Below are 23,753 nucleotides of genomic sequence, written 5' to 3' on the forward strand. Positions count from 1 at the left end.
CTGTGGACTGCTTAGAAGTGCAAGTACAGTGACAAATTGGTTAAAATTTTCAACATGAGGACCATCTGAGAAACTGTCTCAGAATAACAGCTGCCCTCGCAGCAGCCATCTAGAGTTGGCAACTGTATTAAAACAGGGCTATGGTTCGGACAAGAGCAGCACACCCTGGCACTGTCAGTCTGAATTCAACCCCAGTAGGCTTGAATGTTCAAATCTTATGTATGGTGACCTATTTAATCTTCATAAAATCTTTGCACGCCATGGCCTACTTCTGTATGATAAGGTCTTTTTTAGGTTGGTTGTTCCTTGAGAACAGACTGATGAAATAGCATGGAATCGCACCTTTACACACTGTGGGAGTGGTGACAATGAGTGGAAGTCCATCAGATGCTGGAGGGATCTGTGAGAGATAAATGCATGTGCTTGCGTGCTTGTGTGTTAGTTCTATCAGCACGTATTGTGACTGCAGTGTGGAGCGCATGGCGTGAGACAGTTATGGGTTAGAGCTTTCGCTGCTTTGTGGATGAAAACTGCTATTGCTTGGGTGATTATGTTGTGTTTTGGGCTACTTACAGAACTGAGAAATGGGAGCATCCATTTGGGCTGAGGCACCCCCTTTGGAATTTAGTTTCTGGACCTGAGTGGGTGGGACAGGCTTGTGGGACTGGCCAGTGGCGCGATACATGGCCTGGACCCACAGGATGCGGTCCTGCTCGTCGTCGCTGGCAAAGATCACAGTGTCGCCTTCCTTCACAGCATTGAAGAAAGCCCTGCCACCATCTAAGCCTAATAACGCAAAGCTGGGGATCAGCTGGTAGATATTTACATTGTGTGTGTCTTTTGTTTATGTGTGTGTGAGTATAGGTATGTCCTGGTGTGTATCCTCACCTGGCTGGGGATCACTGTAGTCCACAGTATATCCGTCCAGCTGCAAAAGCTCTTGTGGTTCTGACTTTTTCTCTCGGTAGCTGCACATCGCAAACGTATACTGACTCACCTGTAAAAAGAAAAAAATTGCAGTCAAATGAGTCACAAATAAAATCTTTCTATACAATCTTTAAGCTAGTGATTCTCAAACTGTGACCAGGCCCAACTAGTGAGGAATAAGACCAAATAAACTACTATTTAATTGTTATTAGCGGTTAAAAAATGTGGGATGTAGGATGTTAAAGCTTTTGGGGTTGTAAACTGGGACATGCTAGTTTTATATAAAACAACGACACGGACTCCTGAGTGACATGTGCTCTATATTGATTGGGTAGGCTTACAGGAACCTTTAAGCCAAAACCCGAAACACTGCAATGATCTTAAAAACATGTTTTGTTTTTTACCTGCACGAGGACAAAGAAACGCTTCTTCCAGCGCTTCCAAACATTCTTCCCAAAAGCCCACAGATACCTGTCAAAACATTGTTCACACATGATGACAAAACACAGTAAAGCTGTCATAAAGAACACAAATGCTAACTCCATCTGAAGCGGAGTTTTTTATATTTGATCTTAAGTTATGTGGATTTGCTACATAATAACGAAAAAATAGAAATTAGAAGTTGAAATTCTTAAGAAGTGCACTTTAACTGTTACATGAATAAAATGTGATTAATGCCAAACGCTTTGCATGTGTTAGCATCTTCTAAAATGATTAAATGAAACTACACATTGGCATCCACCAGGGGGAGTAATGCACTTCACAGTACTTTTCCATGGTAGGTGAGTAGAAATGAGGCCAAGGAGCTCAGAGTTGGAGTTCTATAGGAAAGATGTGGAATATAAAAATAAGAACACCACTGCACGTGCTGCTTGACAGTGGGTCGCTTACCCGCAGTGTTTCATGTTCTGTGGTTTGTCCATACGTATGGCCAGTTTGATCTTGAGATCTTGGTCAGGGCAGGCCTTGGTCACAGTCATTTTGTGGAGTTCTGACTGTTTGGGGCTGTTAGGAGTTGGGTGGAGGACAACCTGCACTCGCAGAAAAGTAGATCATTAAATAAAAGAAATTATACATGACCAGGTGGTAAATCTTTGATCTGTACAACACTGAGCAGTGTCAATCAGTCTGCTTGCATGCATTAGTGATTTTGTGGTGTGTTTGCTTTTCAAAAGAAATTTAAAAAAAGGTAGCGAGGAAGAAGAACTGTGCTTTGCTCTCCCTCCCCGAAGAGGGGGGTCTAATCTCTCTTTGCTGAGTTAAAGAGCTTTGAGGAAGCCTGCCAACTCTGCTGCAGTGGGAGATCAAAGAACCAAGGTCACTGCCACTACAGGGACGTCTGAGGCGCCGCTGCCCCGACGCAAACCAGCAACACCACCTTCCTTAACTACCTGTCACATTTACACGACAGGAAAAAGCAGGGTAAAGAAGCGATTCATGTTTCTGCTTTGTTCACGTTTGAGTCATGTTTGAGTAATGCTCAAAGGCTGGAAGTCTCTTGTTAGGAATGAGGCAAGAATTTTTTATCAGTCTACTCTCAACAGATGTGCAGCAGTCAAATTCAGATACAGCACAATGTGAAAATTTCAAAATGTGAGAGCCGTTTGTACTTTCAAAGGAGCTCATGGAAAAAAAAAAAAAAAAAAAAAAATACTGGAACTAGAGCAAAATAACAAAAACCTATTTATAAATCGCAGTCATGTGACGGGACCCTGGAGACTCTTTTGAGCGTATTACAATCAGAATGATGCACAGCTACATAAATAAAACTGCTTTGAGTGACTGTGCATGTATTTCTATAATCAAAACACAAGTTTGCACTATTTTCATCGCTATGTCAACATCAGAGTGTTAGTGCGCTAATAAAACAATAAGCAGAAATGTTACCCGGCCCAGTTCTTTGTCTTCCAGTGCCAGCACCCCTGTACTCTCTGTAAACAGCTTCACCTTGACAGCAGGCAAAGGGTGTGTAGTGGTGAAGTCACCTTGGGTCCCCCAGCTGAAACAGACAACAAAAAGCACTCCAGAGGTTAGTTTCCATGACACCACGGTGAGTCCATGTTCCCATCAATTGTCATTTTTAATTGCTAGTCAGTCTGGGAGACAGATTTCACCTTAGTTGCAGTATTTTATATGTAAATTACACCGAAAATGTCAGTAAACAATTTCAAATTCAAATCAAACCGTTTTCAGATGCTTTTTGCTTTAATCAAATAAATTCAGCTGAGCCTCCTGGGACTGAAGCATACAATGCAATGTTTATGCACACAAACACTCCAATCTTTTGTATCACAGGAGAAAGATAGAGGTGGTCTGATTGAAGGAATTAAAAAAAACAACGATTACGGCAAAGTCGCATGAACTTACAGTAAGTCAAAGTCAGGATAAAACAAAGAAGATAGCAGACACAATTTATTTGTTCTGACTGTTGTTCTCTGTCAGCAATAAATAAACAAACAGTCAGAGACCAGAGAATAGTCAAAATCAATGTATCTTTTCTACTTGATTTTTGTGACTCAAAAGTAAGACAAGGATCTTTAAAATGCTTAAAATCTATATAGAGACAAACTGCAACTGCAATATTTTTGGTACTGAAGATTTCTCGAGTCGATTTGTAGTCTGTTGATATTGTGAGAAGTATCAATTTATCAGTTGCAGCCGAGTGGTCCACGTGGAGAGCAAAACAGGAACTTCTAGCTGTCTTTAAAAGAACAAAACAAAACGTGTCCTCGTTCATATTTGTATTATAAATAATTCATCCACGGGAGGGATTGGAGCCAGTGAGAGGCAGTAAACACTCTAGACAAGTTGTGAATCAATCTATAGTCCATCATGACTTGTTCCAGCCAGACTGGAGTAGTCTGGTCACAATGAAAGTTGCATACTTGAAACACAAAGAAAGAAAGAAAGAAAAAACAATTAAATTTACTTCAGTATCTACTGGTATCAAAGGTGTCATTTAGTTATTACCATTTCTACCAGGACAGTAAGTAAACTGACTACATATTAGCTCTAGACACTGACAGCATGTGATTTCCAGCATTCTCCACATTTCATGGGTGTGCAACATTTGCAAAATGTGCACAGCAGCCAGGCAAATACTTTCACGCACACTTACAGCCATCACAGCCACACACTAACATGCCATTAGTGTAGTAGCTACTCACTGTAAGTGAAGACACAAAGTTCACCAAAGTAAACTGCAAAGGAATCACCAGACAAACATTTGTAACAACAAACCTAATTAGACCCTTAAATCACCCTCACCCAGCTGAACATGGACAAAGAAGCAACAAAGGCAAAGGGACTTCAGCGATCCAGAGCTTATAGGTAGCCATGAGCCAGCAGCCTCAGTGTGAGCTGTACAAGGATCAAAGCAGTTTCAAGGTATCTGCTGATACTTATACACATACTGGAAAATTAAGAAAATTTAAAAAAAAAGTCTGACATCTGTTTTGTTGCATAAATTCATTGCTCCTGCTATTGTTTGCTAAGCTAAAATATGTGAGATAAAGGTGGCTGTACAGCAACTCATCTTCATTTAATAGAATAAAATAGAGCAGAATAGAATAGAATAGAATAGGACTTTTTTAATCTCTTGGGGAAGTCCCCTCAGGGACATCTTTCCCAAAGCATAGCACTATATTTTCAGTTGTTTTATTGAGAAAATAAGTTATTGCATTAAGAGAAATTAGATGTTGTTTTGCATATGTTGTCATTTACAGCAAAGAAAGGCAAAAATGACTATTGACAGGTCACACTTAGGAAAGTTGGGAATCGGCTAAGAAAATATCCTAATACAAAGAGTGTTTTAAAACAGTAAGTATAGTTGAGGTTAACGCAGCGCACTACATCTTAGTGTATATATCTATATATATGTAGTTTCCCATGTAGGCTTGAAACTCATTACTATTTGCAAATATGTTCAATTTACTAGCAAGGCACCATTTATCAATAGACTATGTAAGATCTAGGTCTGAGACTGTGCTTAGGGAAAGGCCTCACTGGTCAGATACCCCTGGTACCAAACTGAGAAAGAAAGAAACAGGTTGAGGCAGGTTGGGGTAAATGAAAAGTAATATACATGTAAGTATGGCTCTATTTCTGAACTTCTAAGTAACTATATCCAACTAAAACTGGTTAGTGTTGTGCATATATGCCCTAGAAGCCTACAGATGGATGTCCGGGTGTTGGAGGATCCGAAATAGCAGGAAGCAGTCCAGAGCGGCAAAAGCAGCTTGAAGCGATGTGGGATTTTGCAGTGTTACTGTGAGGGTGTGTTTGGTACAGTATATGATGTGAGGAGTGAGAGTGAAGTCTTACAGCTCACTTCTGAAATAGCTCAGAGCTTTTGCTTCATTAGATATCTGTCAGTGACTCAACATATTTGCCTTAGGCTATGGCACTAGGATACTTCACCTGTATGTATCGTTTAATATAATAATTAGGCACCATGTTTTGACAGGTAAGGTAATGTATGAGACTGTATATCTGATTCTGCAGAATTAGTTTTGAAATGTTTAGTTTAAACTGCCATTCATGAGTGTGGCAGTGTTTACAAAAATATTAAAATAAGCTATCATTTAACAGCAAGCCATTAATATCAAACTGGAATCTCACCAGCTATGCTATGCACAAGCAAGAAGAATGACAAGAAACTAAGCGGTTTGTTGCAATCATAGGATACAACATATATAAGCCTCTGTTATCTCTCATTGTCATCTATAGCTGCTAACGTGCCAAAGCTGCCTCATGAAGCTTTAGCAATACAACATGAATGCCACGCTCTAAGTTCTCACTCTGCAGCAAGACACGACAAACATGGTGTCAGTTTCCAGTCTAGAAAAGGATTTTTTTCTTGTAAGCATTTCTAACATTCATAATTAATTGCCGCTTTATGTACACAAAGATGTTGCAGACACAGCATGTAGAGGAAGAGAAGAAGAGCTGGTGACTGACAGTGAGGAGTGACTGTGAGCTGTGTTGATTTCAGATGGAACCATTGTACCAGCATGAAGGTGACCTTGTGGCTTATTCTAAGGTCTATTAATGGATGTGCAAGCGCTACCCTCCTGCAATTTTTTCCTACAAAATATGATACAACTATGTGCTTGCTCAAATGGGTCAAATGAAAAAAATCTGAGTTACAAAATTACGAGAGAATTAAATGAATGTCAAAACATTTATCGGCTCATCCGAGTTAAATCAGAACCACGATAGTCAGTTCAATGTCAGTCTGAGCACATGGCTGCTGAACACATCCAATTATTGTATGCAAATATCCTGCAGCAGTCTGTACATTAACACATTTATCTCATATAGGTCTTTGCAATGTTTTTTGTGTATACTTGTTTGTGCTGCATATAAGCAACCGCACACGGTTGTGTTTTAGTCACTACAATAATTTCTGGGAGGCTTACCCTAACCTAAAAGCAACTTTAATGTGTGGGTTCCTCACAATAGCTGTAAATAGCTTTATGCCCCCACAACATATGGAATATGCTGGAATACACACACACACACACACACACACACACACACACACACACACACACACACACACACACACACACATTACCCTTGCCTTGTTCTCCTCTAATCCGTCCCCTCATTCATGTCCTTCCGTCTCTCTTCATAAAATGGTTCTTAAATTAAGGAGATCAGAGGAAGACATTTGGGCCTTAAAATAGCTCAAATTTGCATGAATGTTTCATGGACATTTATCTTGTATCTTGTACTGTGCAGTACTGGTTAATTAGAGGAAAAAGGGTAGATATATTTAGCAGCAGATATATTTTTCATCACCACCGTCATTGTTGTTAATCGAGTCTAATGAACTGGTAACAAGAAGGGAAGCAACGGAATGATATAGGATATGTACAAACCATGGGGAATTTCACAGAAGGGAACTATGTTATGCCATTTTGTATTTAACATGCTATGGGATTTTAACAACCCTCAACCAGTCAAAAACGTTGGTTTCAGCTGTAGATCATAGCTTACTCCAGCAGCTTTAATAATAAAGATCTGTGCTGTCCCATGAGTCTAGAGATTTACTGTTAAGACAAATTTTCCTTAAACCCACTTTTATTAAAGGTGGAACATGCATTAGGTTCTATATGTGTAGACTTCTACAAAAGCAACCCCCTCCTCCACCCAGACAAAATCATTACTAACGGGTCACCAGAAGTGTGTGGTCTCTGATACTTTCAGTTCCAATTTAAAATCAAAGAGAAACACAGCATTTCTGCTTCAACTTACTCTGGAAAAATGATAGGATACACAGCTGTGCTTACACACACCTTTGTCCCAACTATACATTATACATAATGATGCTAACATGAATCTATAGCATCTATAGTACGCAGATTGAATTTAATATAAATCTAATAAACATAATAATATTATTTGAGTACATCAATAATATAATGGGCTAAAAAATGCCTTGTTTGGGAAGCTACTGAGAATCGCCCTGATCCATCAACAGAGTGCAGCCTGGGCAGGTCCACTCACTTGACTCACTCAGTCTGGCTTGAATGACACCACTTAAACACACTACTGAATACAAAGAAAGATAATCAATAAAAATGAAGAGGAGGTTATTTCTCTGTTTCTTTTGTCTATCTGGGAGTGACAAAAGAAAAAGGCGAAAGAAGAGGAAGAGGAGAAAAAGGTAAGGCAATTCTGAATGGCATAGATAATAACGAGTAGATAGATAATTTATAACACAATGAGAATTTTTGTCTAGGGCTCCCACAGACTCTAGACTTGCTGCTGCCCATCAATCCCGACGATCGTCTTCAAAAACATAAGCGGTATGCATCGAAGCATAATGTGAATGCCAGGATACAGTGTTTCCCTGTTCCACTGTTTATTTTCTAAATGTGCAGTCCCCCTCCCCAAGCCAGTACAAGTGTACAGAGTCTGAAGAAGACTTCATTAAAATTGCAAGACAAGACGGTCTATGTCTCTGCTCTGCATTCACACAAAGTCTAGTTATTGAGAATCTTTTTCACAGGGTTATGTAAAGGTTGTGTGTGCTTTAAAAATGACTGCTATGAATAAAAGAATATCAAAAAATATGTTTAAAAATATATCTCTTGTTCTCGCTATTGATGCTTGCACTTCTCATTCGCTTTCTATCTTCCTCAACTGCTGTTCACTTTCTCTCTCTCTATCTCACTGAACCAGGAACGAAAGCCTAAGTTTGAATGTTGCATTTCTAGATAATACCCCAACAACTGCTGCAAATCATATAATCATCATTAAGTGCAGGTATTTTCCATATATAGGTGTTTGAGATCTGAATTTCCTGCCCTGGTCCAAAAAAAGAAAAAAGGTTTCAATTGAGAAAATAAGCAAACTCATGTTTTGGTAAACTTCACAGTGCTTTTCCATTTCCTTTTAATGCAGTCATTTACATACAAAGTGCCTGTGAAAGAGAATGAGGAACACTAGAGAGAACACCAAGAAGCCACTGGGTTGTGGGAGAGTTTAACAGCATACGTTTAGAGTATTTTTCTCAGAGCCAATTAATTTCTCAAAGTGTGGTTCAGCATGGATCTTACATTACACTTCGTGTTACCATTACATAGTTTTGATCGCAAAGCTCAAAACCACAGATGGCTCATCTAAAGGAAACAACAAAAATCAATTATTAACACTTCATTAACATTCATCTTCCATTAAACCAGAGGTTTGACTTCAGAGATTCCTCAGTAGGCATCAGTGCCTACGCTCTACTGATTTGAGTTACATTATTAAGGTATTTGTCATTCATATATATGCATGTGGAAAACCATGCAGGTGCGTGCTAAGGCTCTTACGTTGGCTTGGATGCCTCTGCCTGGTCAGTCTGGAGTTTCTCGCCTCCCTCCACCTCCATGGTGCAGTAAACAATCCTGTTTGGAGCCAGTGATTTCAAGCCCTGCACTTCCATGATCACCACCTGGGAAGCATAGACACCTCAGTGGAGGTTACTGATGTAAAGTGATTTATCTGAACGGAGTTTAAAAAGTCAGCATCTTATGAGCAGCTAGCAGTTCTAGGCAGTAATTTTTCGAAACAGTATGCCAGCCACAAAGACGATTTAAGCTTACGGCCAGTGCCCTCGTTGTACAAAAATGTAGATTGTAGTTGATTTTTTTTTTTTTACTGGAACAGGCTGTAATAATTTCAGATTTCCTTCCAGTGAAGTATAACTCTCTATCATCAAAAGTGCTAGTAGGAATAATCTGTCACATCAGGTCTTATATTCACTCTTTAATAACTCTGAACACAATATAGAGATAACACTGCCAGAGGTAACTCTTAAATTGTAACCATGAATTTCAAATGGGAGAGCCAAAGGCAGAAATATGTGCTGGCAAGACAAGAGTTTACTTAGCAAAAGTAATTCTTAACTTTCCTGTATATTATGCTGTTTGTTATCTAGTCATCTTGCAGATTTTGCTTGGGGGTTTGGGGGTGGGGGTGGGGGGTGGGGGGGGGGGGGGTGCACTCAAAAAAATTTAAGGAACACTTAGAAAATGCATCAGATCTCAATGAGAGAAATATCATGCTAGATATCTTTACTGATATGGACTGGATAACGTGTTGTGAAGAAAACGATGCCACATGGTTTGATGAAAATGGAAATGATCAACAAGGGGTTGAATTTAAAAACACCCAATAACCAAAGCCAAAAATGCTGCAGCAGGCTAATCCATTGTGCTCAAATTTCATTGCAGCACCAACATGATAGTTTGCATGGCTTAACAACATTGCGGCATGCTCCTAAACAGCAGACGGTGTGCGAGGGGATCTGCTCCGGGATCTGGGATGTGCAAATCTGGAGGAGCTGGACTACCTGTGCAACCTCTACAGGGCCCAAGTATCGCCTCATGCTGCCAGTTGTGACACTAGCCTTAATCAAATGCAAAACTAGGAAATAAACTGTAAGAAAACAAGAGGAGGGAAAATATAGTGTCCTCCACCTGTAAAATAAGTCCTCATTTGGGGGTTGCCTCATTGTTGACCCTCCAGTACAATTTCATTAACACCAAAGCAGCTGAAACTGATTAACAACCCCCTCTGCTACTTAACTGATCAGATCAATATTCCAGAAATGTAATTGCCTTGATGATGTACTCTGATTACAAGGTGTTCCTCTAAAAATTTTTTGAACAGTGCATGAAAATCTTAACATCTGCTCTTTCTATGTACTCAACGCAGGAATCAAGTGACTTGTTGTGTATCACAAGTGATTCCACCTCGAGTTTCTGAAGAGGTGAAATCTTTCAGCGATTGGAAATAAACTTGGTGCTTTACCAAAGACCTATCACAGTGCCACCTCACAAAAACACATACTTCTTTTGCTACTGTGCAAATAATTTCAGACTTCAATCTCTAGAGTGGTGTGCCAAATTGTTTGTGAGCAAACAGAAGAAGCAGGGTCTTATTCTTCTGCACATTATGTACTTCCTGATTCCAAAATAGCACCGCATCATAAGAAGTGAGGTGCGATAGCTCCCTGTTCCATGGTAATAGCTCATCTCAGACAAGCCGATAACAAGATGACTCACATTTACCTGCTCCGTTAAGGAGCAGTTAAAAGGGGGTTTTTGTGTGTATGTGTTTATGCCAGTCTGCTCTTCGCACGGCGTCTGTTCAGTCCCCTGAACAGGTCTGCTGTGTGTTTCTATACTTAGTCTCAAGTAGTTGATACAAGTTATGAATTAAAAGTTATGTTGTAGACAGATGCAGTTTTGCATTTATATGACAGTTGGCTATATGTCAGATATCCATTTCACAATACCATCATCGAGGTGTCTGATTAGTCCTAGACTCATTCTGACATTCATAAAGAGCTGGCTCGAAAAGGAAGAAGATACAAGGATGTCTCTGAAAGAGAAGTCCTTGTATCTAATTCAACAGGCTATTACCTGCTTTATTCTCATAATAGCACAATCAGATGTCACACTGACTTAATAACAAGTAAATTAAAGACTATTTAATGTCAGCTGCATCAGACACTTGTGTTCTCACATGCATCTCCGTAGGGTCTATCCCTAAACCTTTCTAAAAGTCTAGAACGGTTTAGGGATGCAGCGAATGTGTCAAAATAGTTTATTTTCTGTAAATATCCCTACTTCTTTTGAGTGCCTGAAACATTTGTACAGTACTCCATCTCAAAACCATCGAAACTTTGTAATGCTTGTGATTTTCACATATTGATCATCACACACTCATATCTAGTATCTAATTACCTCTAAAGTAAATGACAGGACCACATCAGATTTGGACAGCGTGTTCTCATCCTCTTGGCCCATATCGATGATAGAGGTATTGTGTCCCCGCTTCAGCTTCTGGAGTTTAAACTCCCCGCCCTTAGACACAGGCATGCTCTCCAAGTTGGCCATCAGCTGATTCACTGAAGACTTGAGTTCCTCGATGAACATGGCCTCCATCTCTTTAGATACAAATTTGGGGAACTTTCCACCCTGTTGACAAAAATATAAAAAGGCTCAGAAGAGAACTACAAGTCGGGTAAAATAAAAATGATAAAAATATCAAAGAAAGGTTCATTTACGTCAGTTTAATTAGTTTCCTATAGCAATGCTAATTATGTGTAAAGTAAATACAGCAACATTTGTAAATACTGCCCATACACTACTCTCTTCCACTACGATGTTTATAAAAGTTACACCATATTGGCAACATATTAACTATATAACAAAGCATGAATTCCCCCGCTGAGTCTGACTCACTCTGGCAATCTGGTCTGCCATCTGAAGACGACCATCCAGCTCTCGTCTGATCTGTGCAGCCTGCTCATCCAGGTTGTCCAGCTATTGGTAACCAGAGAAAAGCAAGTCAGTTGAATCCCACTAGGTATTGCAATGCTTTAAATGTGAAATATTATCATTATTGTTACTGTTAATAATGACTTGTTTAGGTTGCATAGGAATATAGGTATTTAGCCAGTTTTGTTGGAATGTCATGGCAACTGACGAGGTGCACGTACGCTCATGAGGAACCAGACAGAACCTGCACGGCATATTGCTCTTATTGTATACAGCCAGATAACAGTTGTTGGTGATAATACACAGAGAACGGTAGTAAACACAATGACATATAGCACAATAAATTTGATATGTTTATCAGACCTCGAGGGCACATGGTCTAAGGAAACAATCAACACTGATACAGCAGGAACACATATATTTCTCATTTCACGCAGTCTTCCTCCATGTCACGCGCTGCCACATACATTTCCTACAATGTAATTTGGGCCACAACAGTTAAGTGAGATTAGAAGCAAGTAATGCCACCTTGAACTGCTTTGCCTTGGACAGAAAATATGAGCACGTTACAGAGATCTGGTAAGCTCCCTAGATTTTTATTTTTAATTTTATTATTAAACTCTCAGATTTTCACTTCAGGAACAGCTGTTGCTGAGTCAAGTCACATGGCCCGAGGTCTTATGCTGGTCTTATGCTCCCTGTGGAGTCACATAAGGCGTTGCTTTCAATGACTCAATTTGAGTGAATGAACTGTGAGGCTGTAGACTTGGGACTCGGACTCAAGTCGCACTGGATTCGCAAACACAAGGACAGTCAACTTGACTTGGTGTTGCTAAAATACTGAAAAACACTCTACTGAATGTGGTTTTGTCTTTGAGCTCTGGCAAGCTGTCATAAATAATTAATGACATAACAAAGATGTGGGCAACATCGGCTCACGCACACTTTCAGCTGCAGATGCTGGAAGCGGAACAAAGAAAACTCTAAATTTAGATAATTAAATTTAAGGTACTGGATAATTATTGAGAGGCCTTTTTTTTTTAGCAAGTATCTAATTTATCACAAGAAACAGAATATAAATAAAGTAAAAGTTGTAAACAAAAAAGCTACTATTACTAAAAAATACTGCGACACTGGTGAAGCTGTTGTTTATTGTACATGGTACATAGATTGGTTCTTATAAAGCACCTTTCTACTCTACCTGAGCAATTGAAGACATGCACATGCCTTTTTCACATCCATTCAAGCCTAAGTGCCTTCTAACATTTACACACATTCACGCTCTGATGGATGCATCGGAGAGCAGCCAGTATCTTGCCCAAGGATATTTGGCATGCAGACTGGAGCAAGGGATCGGACCACCAACCTTCCGATTACTAGTTGAACTAGTTTATGGGAATACAGCATAGCAACTGCGTGGGCGCTCATTTGGTTACAATTAGCTGTTCGGGGCAATTGTTTTTATTTTTATTTATTAATTAATTTTTTCCATTATGACACACATCCTTTGCTATTACTGCTCAGCCCACTCTCAGTACATCCAATGTTAATGACGCATCCATTTTCTTAAACACTGATCCAATTCAGGATCATAAAGAGGCAGGAGGGTATCTCAGTATTGCTCCCTGAACAGGTGACAAGTGTATCACAAGGCTAACACAGAGATGCTAACATTAACACCTGCGGCCAATTTAGAATCACCAGTTAACATAACAAGCATGTGGGACACCCACCCCGGCTGTCCACTGCATTAAAACTCCAGGAACGTCCTGCTATAAAGTGACAGCACTAACCACTGCACCACTGTGCCACCATTAATAATGAATTACCAAAATCAGTAAGCTGCTGCTTTCTATTGTTCTAGCATCCCAAATTAAATACACGAGCTTGGGTCATTTGTTTAATTGAGTGCTTTCACTCTTATCGCAGGTTCATTCACATTATAGCTTTTGGTGTAGATGTGCCATGGTCAAGCTGCACATTTCAAACAGCTGATCTTAAATTGATGCCTCGGGAAAGGCTAAGCTGGGTGGGCCAGAAGAAATGACAACAACAGTGATAAAGAACAGCTCTGTCTTGAAATGAGCCATCCAGAACGTTTTCTGGTGCACAGGATCAAAACAAGAGATAACGCAACTCATTTACAATATTTGAAAAGTGCCTCGACTGGACAACATTAGATGCAGGCCTGACATCTGTTCGCCTAAAATTTGCCCCAGAGTAATGATAAGCAGAGAAATCTGCGTCTTTCTTACATCAATAATGAATGAGAGTTTTATATTAGCTGACACGAGGATGTAGTGGAAATGGCTGATGTCTTTTTCATGCACTGTGCTTCTGCATGTTTCACTCCTTCAGTTATTCTCTCAGCCAAAATGTCTCATTCTTGTCAGATTTGATGTTGTGACTCACCAGTCAGCACCGTTCCCACTATGAGGTCTGCAGCCTAATTGAGATGGGGTGTTTTTTGCAGCACAGTTGCACCTGGGGAGCCACAAACCTCTCCACCCAGCGGTGTGGTGTGCGTGAGTTTTACAGTGAAAAATAAAAATCAGCCCCGTCTCACCAAGGCGCTGTTAAACTGTAAAATTCTTGAGGTTTACATGAGCATAAAAACTGGTGGGAAAATGTGACGCTACAGTTTTCGTGGCACACACATACCGTATCAGAGATTTACTTTCAAGAGAAAGTAAATCTCTAGAATAAAAATACTTCAGTTTGCCAAACATACAGGACAAGAGACTGTCGATAAAAACATTGCAAAATTGTAGAAGAAACCTGTGATCTCTAATATTTCAATGCACAGCAGGAGCATGAGCTGCACTGTAATAATATAAGTTCTTTAAAATATTTTATATTTCTCACTGTCTAAAAAAATCATTCAGTTATTTGAAAATGTGGCAATACTTTTTCCAACTATATGTCCCTTATTGGGTTAAGTGACTTTCAATATGACAAGCTTGAAAATAACATGAAATAGTGCCCCAACAGAAGCAGGATACCATAAAATATGCAACGCATATAGCATGGTGTTCTTGAGAGGGGTAATGTATCACAGTCAATTTTTGATTTTATCACTAACAGCCACTTGGTCTCACCAGCTGAGCTCCCGATTCTATTTGTGATAACAGTGCTTTAAACTCCTCTGGTCTCCTGCTAATGGGATGCGTGCCAGACCTGACCTCTCTGTGCCTTATGGTATTTCACTCACTTATATTACATTAACAGGCCTTGTCTTTCAGGCTTTGCCATATTGATTCTTCGCCCCTTCCAGCAATCCTTTCTAAGAGAGAATGAGGTGAAGTCACGGTGCAGCCATTAGAAGCAGAGGAGGGGTGTAGTAAGTAACACACAGGAGGGAAAAGACTGACACAGACACCCGTGGTCACGGTCTGTACATTGAAAAAAAGGCAATACATTTTAGAAGCTTAGTCATGCAATTAATGGAATATTGTTTTCATTACTGAAATGTGTTATCAGTTTGTAATATATTCAGATGTGTGTTAAATGGTGAACTGTCAAGTGTGGTGTGCTACCAGTGTTGGCCACTGAACAGCCACCCTACTACATAACCCAGAGTTCCTGTTTAGTAGAGCACATAATCAGACTTTGCCACCAGCTGCAGCAGAATGTCTGCATTAGAAGCACAGCAGTACTCTGCCACGCTGAGACTCTTAAATGATGGAGAGCATCCTGTGGCAGGAAATATCATGAACCAGAGTATTATTTTCATTGTCCAAGAGCAAAAAAACCCCCAAAAACAGATTTATCCACAGCCACAGCTCTGAATGATCCTATATGCTTTCCTTTCCCTTCTTTCCCTGCTGCTGCTGGTCTTGTGCTGCCTGTCAAAACGCTCAGAGATCTGGGTACTGTTGGACTGCGGTGCAAGCGACATCTGATTCTTGCAATCCCAAAAGAACAGCCTGGAAATTCAGCAGCTCAGCCTGTTAGTGTCTGACGCTGCATTTTTATTGTATGTGTGCTGTGTGCTTTCCCCCTCCTGCTAAATCCAGAGAATACGACGGACCTAAACCCATATGTCAAGGAAATATCTCTTCACAGGAAAATCTTTTATAAGTGAAATTGAACAAGGCATTAACACATATTTTATTACAGATATGTGTAAATTGCAGTTCATCTGCAAAATTGCTAACATGGAAAGAGCACGTGAATCTAACGGGTGCAATGTGAAGGGGGGGATGGGGTCGCATTTCTCCTGTTACTGTCATCTCTGCCCTGACAGCTTTGAAAAGGAAAGACAGTGCTTGCTGTGAAAGGGGAGCAGAGCTGATGGAACTAACAGCCACCACCTACTGAGGCCCACTGCACCCCAATCTTATCAAGCCTACAACTACTGAAAGGTCACTATTGTCAGTGGCTCTCAGGGACAATATAGGTGGACAGGTAATCTCATATAAATAAGACTGGCTAAAAGGTAAATTTCTGTCTATGTTACAGCACCATTGCAGCTAAATAAAGGTGACACTTCCTCAGTGTTAGCTAGACTGACAGCAAGTTAAAGGTGACAGAGCAGAAGCAGGCGGGTAGTTAACAGCTCAGCTGATAACACATTCCCAGGTGGATGCTGGGACATTAGCGGCAGCCTGTAAACATTGCCAGAGGCAGATTTTTATAAAGACCAAAGACAGGGCGGGCAGAGCTAGATCGGAGCTAGATGGGACCTGCAGGACTTGAAGCTGTCCTATATTTAGAACTGCTGCTGTGTGCATCAATGCGTTTGTGCTTTATGTGTGTTAATCTGCACGATGTGAGAAAAGGCTGTAGTTATTTGAGCGCACCATCGTGCAAGGTACCCCAGTTAGAAAATGTAATTGCAACTACATTTTTTTTTTTCAAGAACATCCATCTCATTTCTGCTCATCTTCAACACAGTGCCTTGTTCTTAAAACCTAGGGACACCTCAAAACAGGAAGTAGGCATGAATTATATTCACCCTGAGTCCTAAAAAGTCCTAAAAAATGATTTGAGTTATTAGAGATAGACTTGTATACAAATACAAATTCACATCAATGGGCTCCTGCTTACAGCACTTAACAACACATAAGATATGTTACGTTACACTTATTATATGAGTGTTTAAGATTGTAACTCTACTTTTCAGAAGCCTTGATAAGAGCCTTGAACTCGAAGCATTGCACAGAAATCATTTTATGGAAGCTGTTTGACATGTGGATGAATCTGTTTTCAAACCTGTTGCATGATCTTTTTAAACCAGGTCCAGCCTATTATACATTGTGATGGGCATAGCTTTTTTGATCTTTATAGCTGACCTATAATAACTCTATCAACAGAACAACACTTAATTGCAAGTTGGTGCTATGATGTAAGTGATTTTGATTACGTCCATGCCTTATTTGGCAGTGTACTCTATATGAAACAATGGTGGAAAATTTGGTCATAGGGCTTTTTGGCAAAAGCATCCTAGAGCTAGAGTGAACCCCATTAGAAGCAGGCAAAGCTGGTGCTCAAGCACAGCAACGCTGTAGCCAAAGTGTGCCGTGAAACAAGGGCAGTCTGTCTCAGAGATAAAGGCTTGTGTTGCCTGAGAAACTATCAGCAAGAGTAGGCGGGAAGGTCATCACTCAGACAAGGGAAGAACAAAAGCTGAGATCGGAGAGAGCTGAGCTACGGCAGATGGAGACCTTCAGAAAAAACTTCACTATCAGGGTTTCCTAATATGTTTTGCAACCTCCAGAGAATATGGGATGGAACGGTATGGTAGATCTTTGAATGCAAGAAGCTGAAGTAAACTGAGCTTGGATTCAATGCAATCTGTGGCTAGAAAACCAAAACAGGCTACAGAACCACATCAATATCAAGGCTATTCTGTAAGATGGAAGTGTGAGAGAGGGCCCATCAACATGCAAAAGCCTCCCCGGTTAGTGAGTGTCTCTGGATAAAGAGAAATGACTCCACATGGGTTTCCAAGTACTGATTTCTGCTTATAGGTAAAGCTGGGATGCTCAAATGCATCAAAGCACAGAGGAAAAACAAGAAGATGTCACGACTCACTTGGTGTTCCCACAGAGAGTTGGCACCATGTCTTAAGGACTGGACTTAGGGAATATTTCAAGCTAGGACTATAAAATAGTCTATTAGTACACATTTCAGGAAAAGAGGTTGTTATTTTGCTGTGATAATGGAGATTTGGAAAACATGGAAATAGTTTGTTTTATAGTTTTCCCATATAATAAATATTGTCTATATTCCATCCACACATCAAGCTTCACATCACTGCTTTTTCAGCTAAGAGGTGGCTTGCCAGGCATAGCAAATGCTTTCATCCTCTCCCAATCCTGTGTGGAGTGAAGAGGCTCCATTACGCCATTATATCAGCAACAGGCTAAACCAGGAAGAGCTCAGGCCTCATTTCCCAAATAACAGTTGCTGACATAACAAATTTAAGGGAAAAAGGAGGGATCTCCTTTAAAAACCTGTCAAAGGCAAACTGATTGGAATATCATCTTTCGCTCTGGGTGGGTGTCTACAGGCCATGATTTGCAATTCTTCAGAGGGGAAAGTTTCATTTTGTTTGTGCTTTTCTTCTTATTCCCAGGCTTAGGTAATTTAATCAGTCGCTCGAGATTAGAGAATCATTTCACTAAGTGAGAGCCCATTGATGTGAATAAATATCAGTGATTAAAACAACTCAGAATGAGAATCTGCGAGCAGTGGTAGCATTTCGTGCCGAAATGATTTGTCAGCTAATTACTTCAGTTCCTTCAGCAACTAGGTTCCCACCAAGCTCTACAAGAGAGTAAGAACTTTACCGAGCAGTTGTTGACCTGAAAGCGTGCATAATGCCATCCCTTCATGCTCACTTCTCCTGAGGTGAGTGCAAGAGAAGTGAGTTTCATGCCATTAACAAAAATGCATCAGCCACTAGCAATGGATACAAAATGTCCTGTTGTTAGCTGCAAGAGCAAACATAAGTGCTTAAGGGTTGGTTTGATTTCTTTGTTTGCTTGTTTCTGTGTTTTAAATTGTGTTGTAGTTTACACTATCAGCTACTTATCATAGGGACCAAAGCTAAAGAATGCACTGCCGAGGACAGAGACGGAAATCTATAAAAAAGTAAAAATCAATTCCTCAGTTTAAGTCTGCATTTTATTTTCACCGCAGTTCTTCCTGATGGATAACCGATTGTAAAAATCAACAGACTCTTTTTTACAAAAGCTATAATTTTACCTTGCAGAACATAGGAGCTGCCGGACTGCTGCTTTAAAGCAGTGTGTTTGTTTCTGGATTTGTGTTACTTCCATAATTTTAACTAATACCTTAAAAAAATTCAGTCACACAATCAAACTAATAGCAATAAAAGCAGGCATCAACTCTTGAGCTAATAAAAAGAAAGAAAGAAAAAACTGCCAAAAGCTGTATTGGCTACTTAAAGTGGGTTTTCTCTGATTTAGGCTTCTGCAGGCAATCCTTGTAGAGCCTACATTACAATGTAACCTACATAATTGGCTGAACTTGTTACCAGCTTTCATGCGTGTGTTGTTTTATGTGTTAGTTACCTTGTTGATTTGCCACATATAAAAGAAGGTGGTGACAAGGTGACAATTACATTTCAATAGAGGTGCACCATCAGATTATGGTGTAAGTTATGCCACAGAGGGGGTTATAACTAGGGGTGGGTTTTAATAATTGATTCATCGATTAAAATCGATTCTGGCTTGGATAACATGATATCGATTCATTAAAATCCTGAATCGATTTTTTTATATAAATGTATTTTGCCCAAAATTCCAGAATCTCAGGTGAAACGTCACAAAATTTTGACAACCACCAAACATTTAAAACAGTAAATGAGAGCAGGTACACGGCTTCTGCACAAAGACGTAAACTCAAAGCGCGGACCTGCGGATCAGAATCAGTGAGATGTCGCCTTTCTCACCCGACGGCACGGACACGGTCGGGGCTGAAAGCCGACAGCTCGCTGATTCTGATGTTTCGGCGGGTCCGCGCTTTGTGTTTACTCCCTTTTTGCGCTGATTCCAAAGCTGTTAGTTTTATCTCTCTCCAAACAATATTGACTGAACCAGCAGCAAAAGAAGATCCAAACTGCGCTTCACATAAACATCGTCATGGATTCCCTCTGACTTTCACTGTTTTGCTTCTACCACGATAAAATCACACTTCATGCACAGCTCTCTCTCTCTCTTTCTCAGTGTACTTCAAGAACAGTTTCCCGTCTATCCCCGAAATCTGTTTTCTGCATTATTCACTTGCTTGTTATGCACAAGACTACCGTTATTTACAGCGCTGTCGGTCGATGTTTTTTTTTCCTTTTACTTACTTCCGAAAAGAAAACCTAATTTCTGCCGTTCAATAGGCTTCTGAACAAATTTAAACTTTTTAAAATTATACAAAATGCAAAACGCTGTGTCTCTAATAAAACCGCTGTAACTTCAGAGGTAATGTTCATATGTTGATTAATGGTTTTCTTTTGTTTTTGATGTACTGCAGAATATTTTTATAAAATCCCAGGCCAGGAAAATCACCTTCATGTTTTTCTGTGTTTTATCTTCAGCTACTTTGACACAAAGGCATCTGCTGTGACGCTCACACCTTTGATAAAGTCTGGAAAGTGTCAGCTTCCTTTTTATAGATACAAAAATATGTAAATGTACTGATCTGAATTATAATATTTCTGACTGTCTGAGGCAAAATTTCCCAGATTCAAATCGAATTGAATCGAATCGATTCTAGAATTCAGTGAAGATACCCAGCCCTAGTTATAACATCCCTGTAGAATTAACATCCAAGTATAAAGCTGCATGCTAGGTGCCCATGTTAAACTTCACAACAACACATAGCAATTTTTGTCTATAAAGCTAACCATAACAATCACAACAACTGTATATTGGCTACAAAAGGAATTCAAATTTTGTAAAGGCCTAATCTTTGCTAACAGTAGGTGTCTTCTTGGCTTCACCTCAGCTAATTTGAGTCATGAAATTTGGACCAAATTTATCCTTGTTTGTAGTCCTAATGGCTTTTGGAACATTTTTATTGCAAATATTTGACCAAAAATACAGACAGCCGTCAAGAAAGTCTGTGCTCCAATTTTGGTTAGTGAAATTTGAGTATTTTATTTGCTACCGAATGCTAATTGGTAGGTGCCTGGTTCTATTGTTTACAGTCTACTGATGAAACTTAAGTTTCAGCAAGTTAGCTAATAACTTAGCACTCCATCAATCATACAAATAAGGTCACACAAAAAGTGATTGTAACAGCAGTAAAAAGCTCTTCCATCGCAGGTTAACCAATGCTCACAAAACTCTCAACACTTATACATGAAAAGTTTTCCTAGACGTTTTAAAACTGGTTTCTCACATTACTATTTTACTCAAGAAAAACCCAATACAAACATATTTTTCTATAAACGCTATCATATGAAGAATTACAAGTGGACACAGACTTCACCATAGATTAGACTAATTATGACTTTTCAGTGTAGACACCAAGCACATTTTTAAGTTATTTGGTCATGCTTGGTGTCACTGCAGATAAATAAATGTGCAGCCATTAGTCAGTAGACCATGCTCAGAGTTTGGCTGGCGCAGCAGCTGGCCGTACACGTCTAATCAGTCTGTTAGTCATTTCCAGGGGCTGCTCTTACTTTAGCACGAGACAGAAATAGACCAGTGTTTCCTTTGACTAGTTGAATGCAAGTGCAAAAAATATAAATCCCCAGTGATAACAGCTAAAAAATGATGGCCTCTGAATCCCAGCCAATCCATGAAAACCTTTCATCAAATCCCAGCAGCCCTGAGCCATGCAGACTGGATTGCTGCATTTCCTTTTAGTGCGGATTTTATCGTGTAGTAGAGGGCAGTATGCAGCAGCTGGTTGCTTACTGAGAGATGCTCCAAGGCACCAATAGTACAGTCAAATACATTTATTACAGCAGCAAAAGAAATGAAACAAGATGCCAAGAACACCTGGAAAAACAGTTACAGTGAAAACAGATATAAAAACAAACGCACTTATTCAGATTGTTTCACTCACGAGGAGACACGTAAATGACCAACTTACCTGCAACTGCAATGCAAGGGTGAAGAAATACAATTATGCACCATGTGTATTTGTATTTGTTCATTTGTACTGGTGAATTGTTGATTCTTGATCTGCATTGTTCAAGCTAGGTTCCGTTTGAAGAAATTGCATGTTTTGCATGCAAATTTGTGACCCTATACCATCAGCTCTGCTGCCAGAGTATAAAAAAATAGGTTAAGCATCTTTAAAGGCTTGGGAGGAAAAACACACTGAATATGAGCGCCATGTATTGCTCATAAGCAATACACACATGCAGAACACTGCCTATATAGTTATTTTCCATCTGAAACATTTCAATAATACTAAACTAATTTAATTAGCTTACTAGCATCTCATGCCATCTGCTTGTATTTTAGCAGCTGCTGAAGGTAGAATGACACCTGATCCAAAGTAGCTAAGTGCTTTAAAAACTAAACTGCCTCCCATAAGATGTGTTCATTAGAACTAAATGAAATTATTTAGTGACCAGATACGAACATTTCAGAGGTTTCCTCCAAATGCTGCCAAATCGCAAAGAAAGGCAACATTAGCAGTGCTTTTAGCTTTCTCATAGTGAGCAGTAAAGACAGCAAGGGAAGGAGAGTTATGTCTGACACAAGCACCCAAGTGTCCACTTTTATCCACCAGCAATCACAATATATCTCCACTACAATGGAGCATTGCTTGTCTGGTATCAAGGGATATATGTCAAGGAGACTAATTTGCTTTTATAATATCCCCATTTAACACTAGCACTAACAGTTCCATATGGGACAAATATTTATAACTCTAAATGCACCTACAGTCATAAATGTGCCACTGTTATTATTAATAATCTATGAACAAATTATCCGGTTCACACCCTGCAAAAAGGCAACTAGCCTGTGGTATTATAAGGATAAAGTGTGTTGTTGTTGTGTTCTAACCACAGCACAGACAGGAGAACCGAGAAGTTGTGGCGTATAGTTGCAAAGGGGGAAAAAAAGGTGAAGAAATAAACTTGCAGCGTTAAAGTAAACACAAAGGAGGGATCTAATAAACCACAGTAACAGTTTGCACTGTGCATAATGTTAAACAGTTAGTCTAATTAAGGAATTAGAAGTCGATGGACCATGCTCAGAGGTTGGCATGTCCCAACTTGGGACAGAATTTGCATGTATTTGAGTCAAGGAGCAAAGCCATGTGTCACACAGGTGTGATGCCTTACCTGGCAGGCTTGATAAAGCAGCTGGTGCTCAAATTTTTTGATGCCGAGGATATTCTGAAACATCTCGTACAGTTGGTCCTTGCTGAGGATCAGCTCGGAAGCCGCGCTGGCAGTCATGCGTTGCTGCGCCTTCCGCGGATCCTCATCGCCACGGTAGATGGTGTCAAACTTGGCCATCCAGGAGCTGAGCACCGTCTCTTTGCTCAGACCGTCGATCTCCGGAAGGCTGCGCACGCGCTTCTCGATGTGCCTCTTGAACACTTCCCTGAAATCGTTGGCTGAGAAGCCACCACTCTGGACCATCTTTGCCACACGGTCACTCTTAAGAAATACCTACATTGTGAAAGACCAGTGTCAATAGTTGCAGCTGAATAGGAAATGGATTTTAAAAAAAAAATGTTGATCAGTAATTATATGGCAGCTCTGCTGTCACTCTTGGCTTCAAACAGCAAATATCTGTCTTCAACAGCAAAACAAAACCATTAAACTGAATAATAACTTTGGAGTGAAAAATCAGAGCATGTATGCATTTGCTGTGACTCAAGACAGGCATTCTGTGTGCAGCTAATGACAGCCTAACAGGGAGACATCCAGACAAGGCAATATTGTCACTGTGAAGCAATTATCAAAGATGACTGCTTTGTTATTTTGACAGTCAAATTTTGTTCTTAGCATTCATTATGACTCAAAGCAGTGACTACTGTGCTGAAACACCAGAGTGCAGCAGTAAATTACTCGTGACATTTTATTTTTGAAATTCATATGTCCTT

At 39.9% G+C, this 23,753-nt stretch overlaps 1 protein-coding gene across 9 annotated transcripts in view; it reads right to left on the bottom strand.

Moving 5' to 3' along the window:
* The window catches only part of cadpsb (Ca2+-dependent activator protein for secretion b), a 66,807-nt gene that overhangs the window by 26,769 nt on the left and 16,285 nt on the right, over positions 1-23,753 (bottom strand). For all 9 annotated transcript variants that reach the window (XM_076884150.1, XM_076884149.1, XM_076884148.1 and 6 more), the window contains exons 3-11: positions 22,984-23,316; positions 11,676-11,756; positions 11,175-11,408; positions 8,754-8,875; positions 2,815-2,926; positions 1,819-1,958; positions 1,332-1,398; positions 889-997; positions 574-786 (exon numbers count right to left, since the gene is read on the bottom strand). In XM_076884150.1, coding sequence (XP_076740265.1) covers positions 574-786; positions 889-997; positions 1,332-1,398; positions 1,819-1,958; positions 2,815-2,926; positions 8,754-8,875; positions 11,175-11,408; positions 11,676-11,756; positions 22,984-23,316 — 1,411 coding nt within the window. The remainder of the gene's footprint in view (positions 1-573; positions 787-888; positions 998-1,331; positions 1,399-1,818; positions 1,959-2,814; positions 2,927-8,753; positions 8,876-11,174; positions 11,409-11,675; positions 11,757-22,983; positions 23,317-23,753) is intronic.

Source organism: Maylandia zebra, linkage group LG5, assembly GCF_041146795.1.
Source record: "Maylandia zebra isolate NMK-2024a linkage group LG5, Mzebra_GT3a, whole genome shotgun sequence".
Classification (NCBI taxonomy): domain Eukaryota; kingdom Metazoa; phylum Chordata; class Actinopteri; order Cichliformes; family Cichlidae; genus Maylandia; species Maylandia zebra.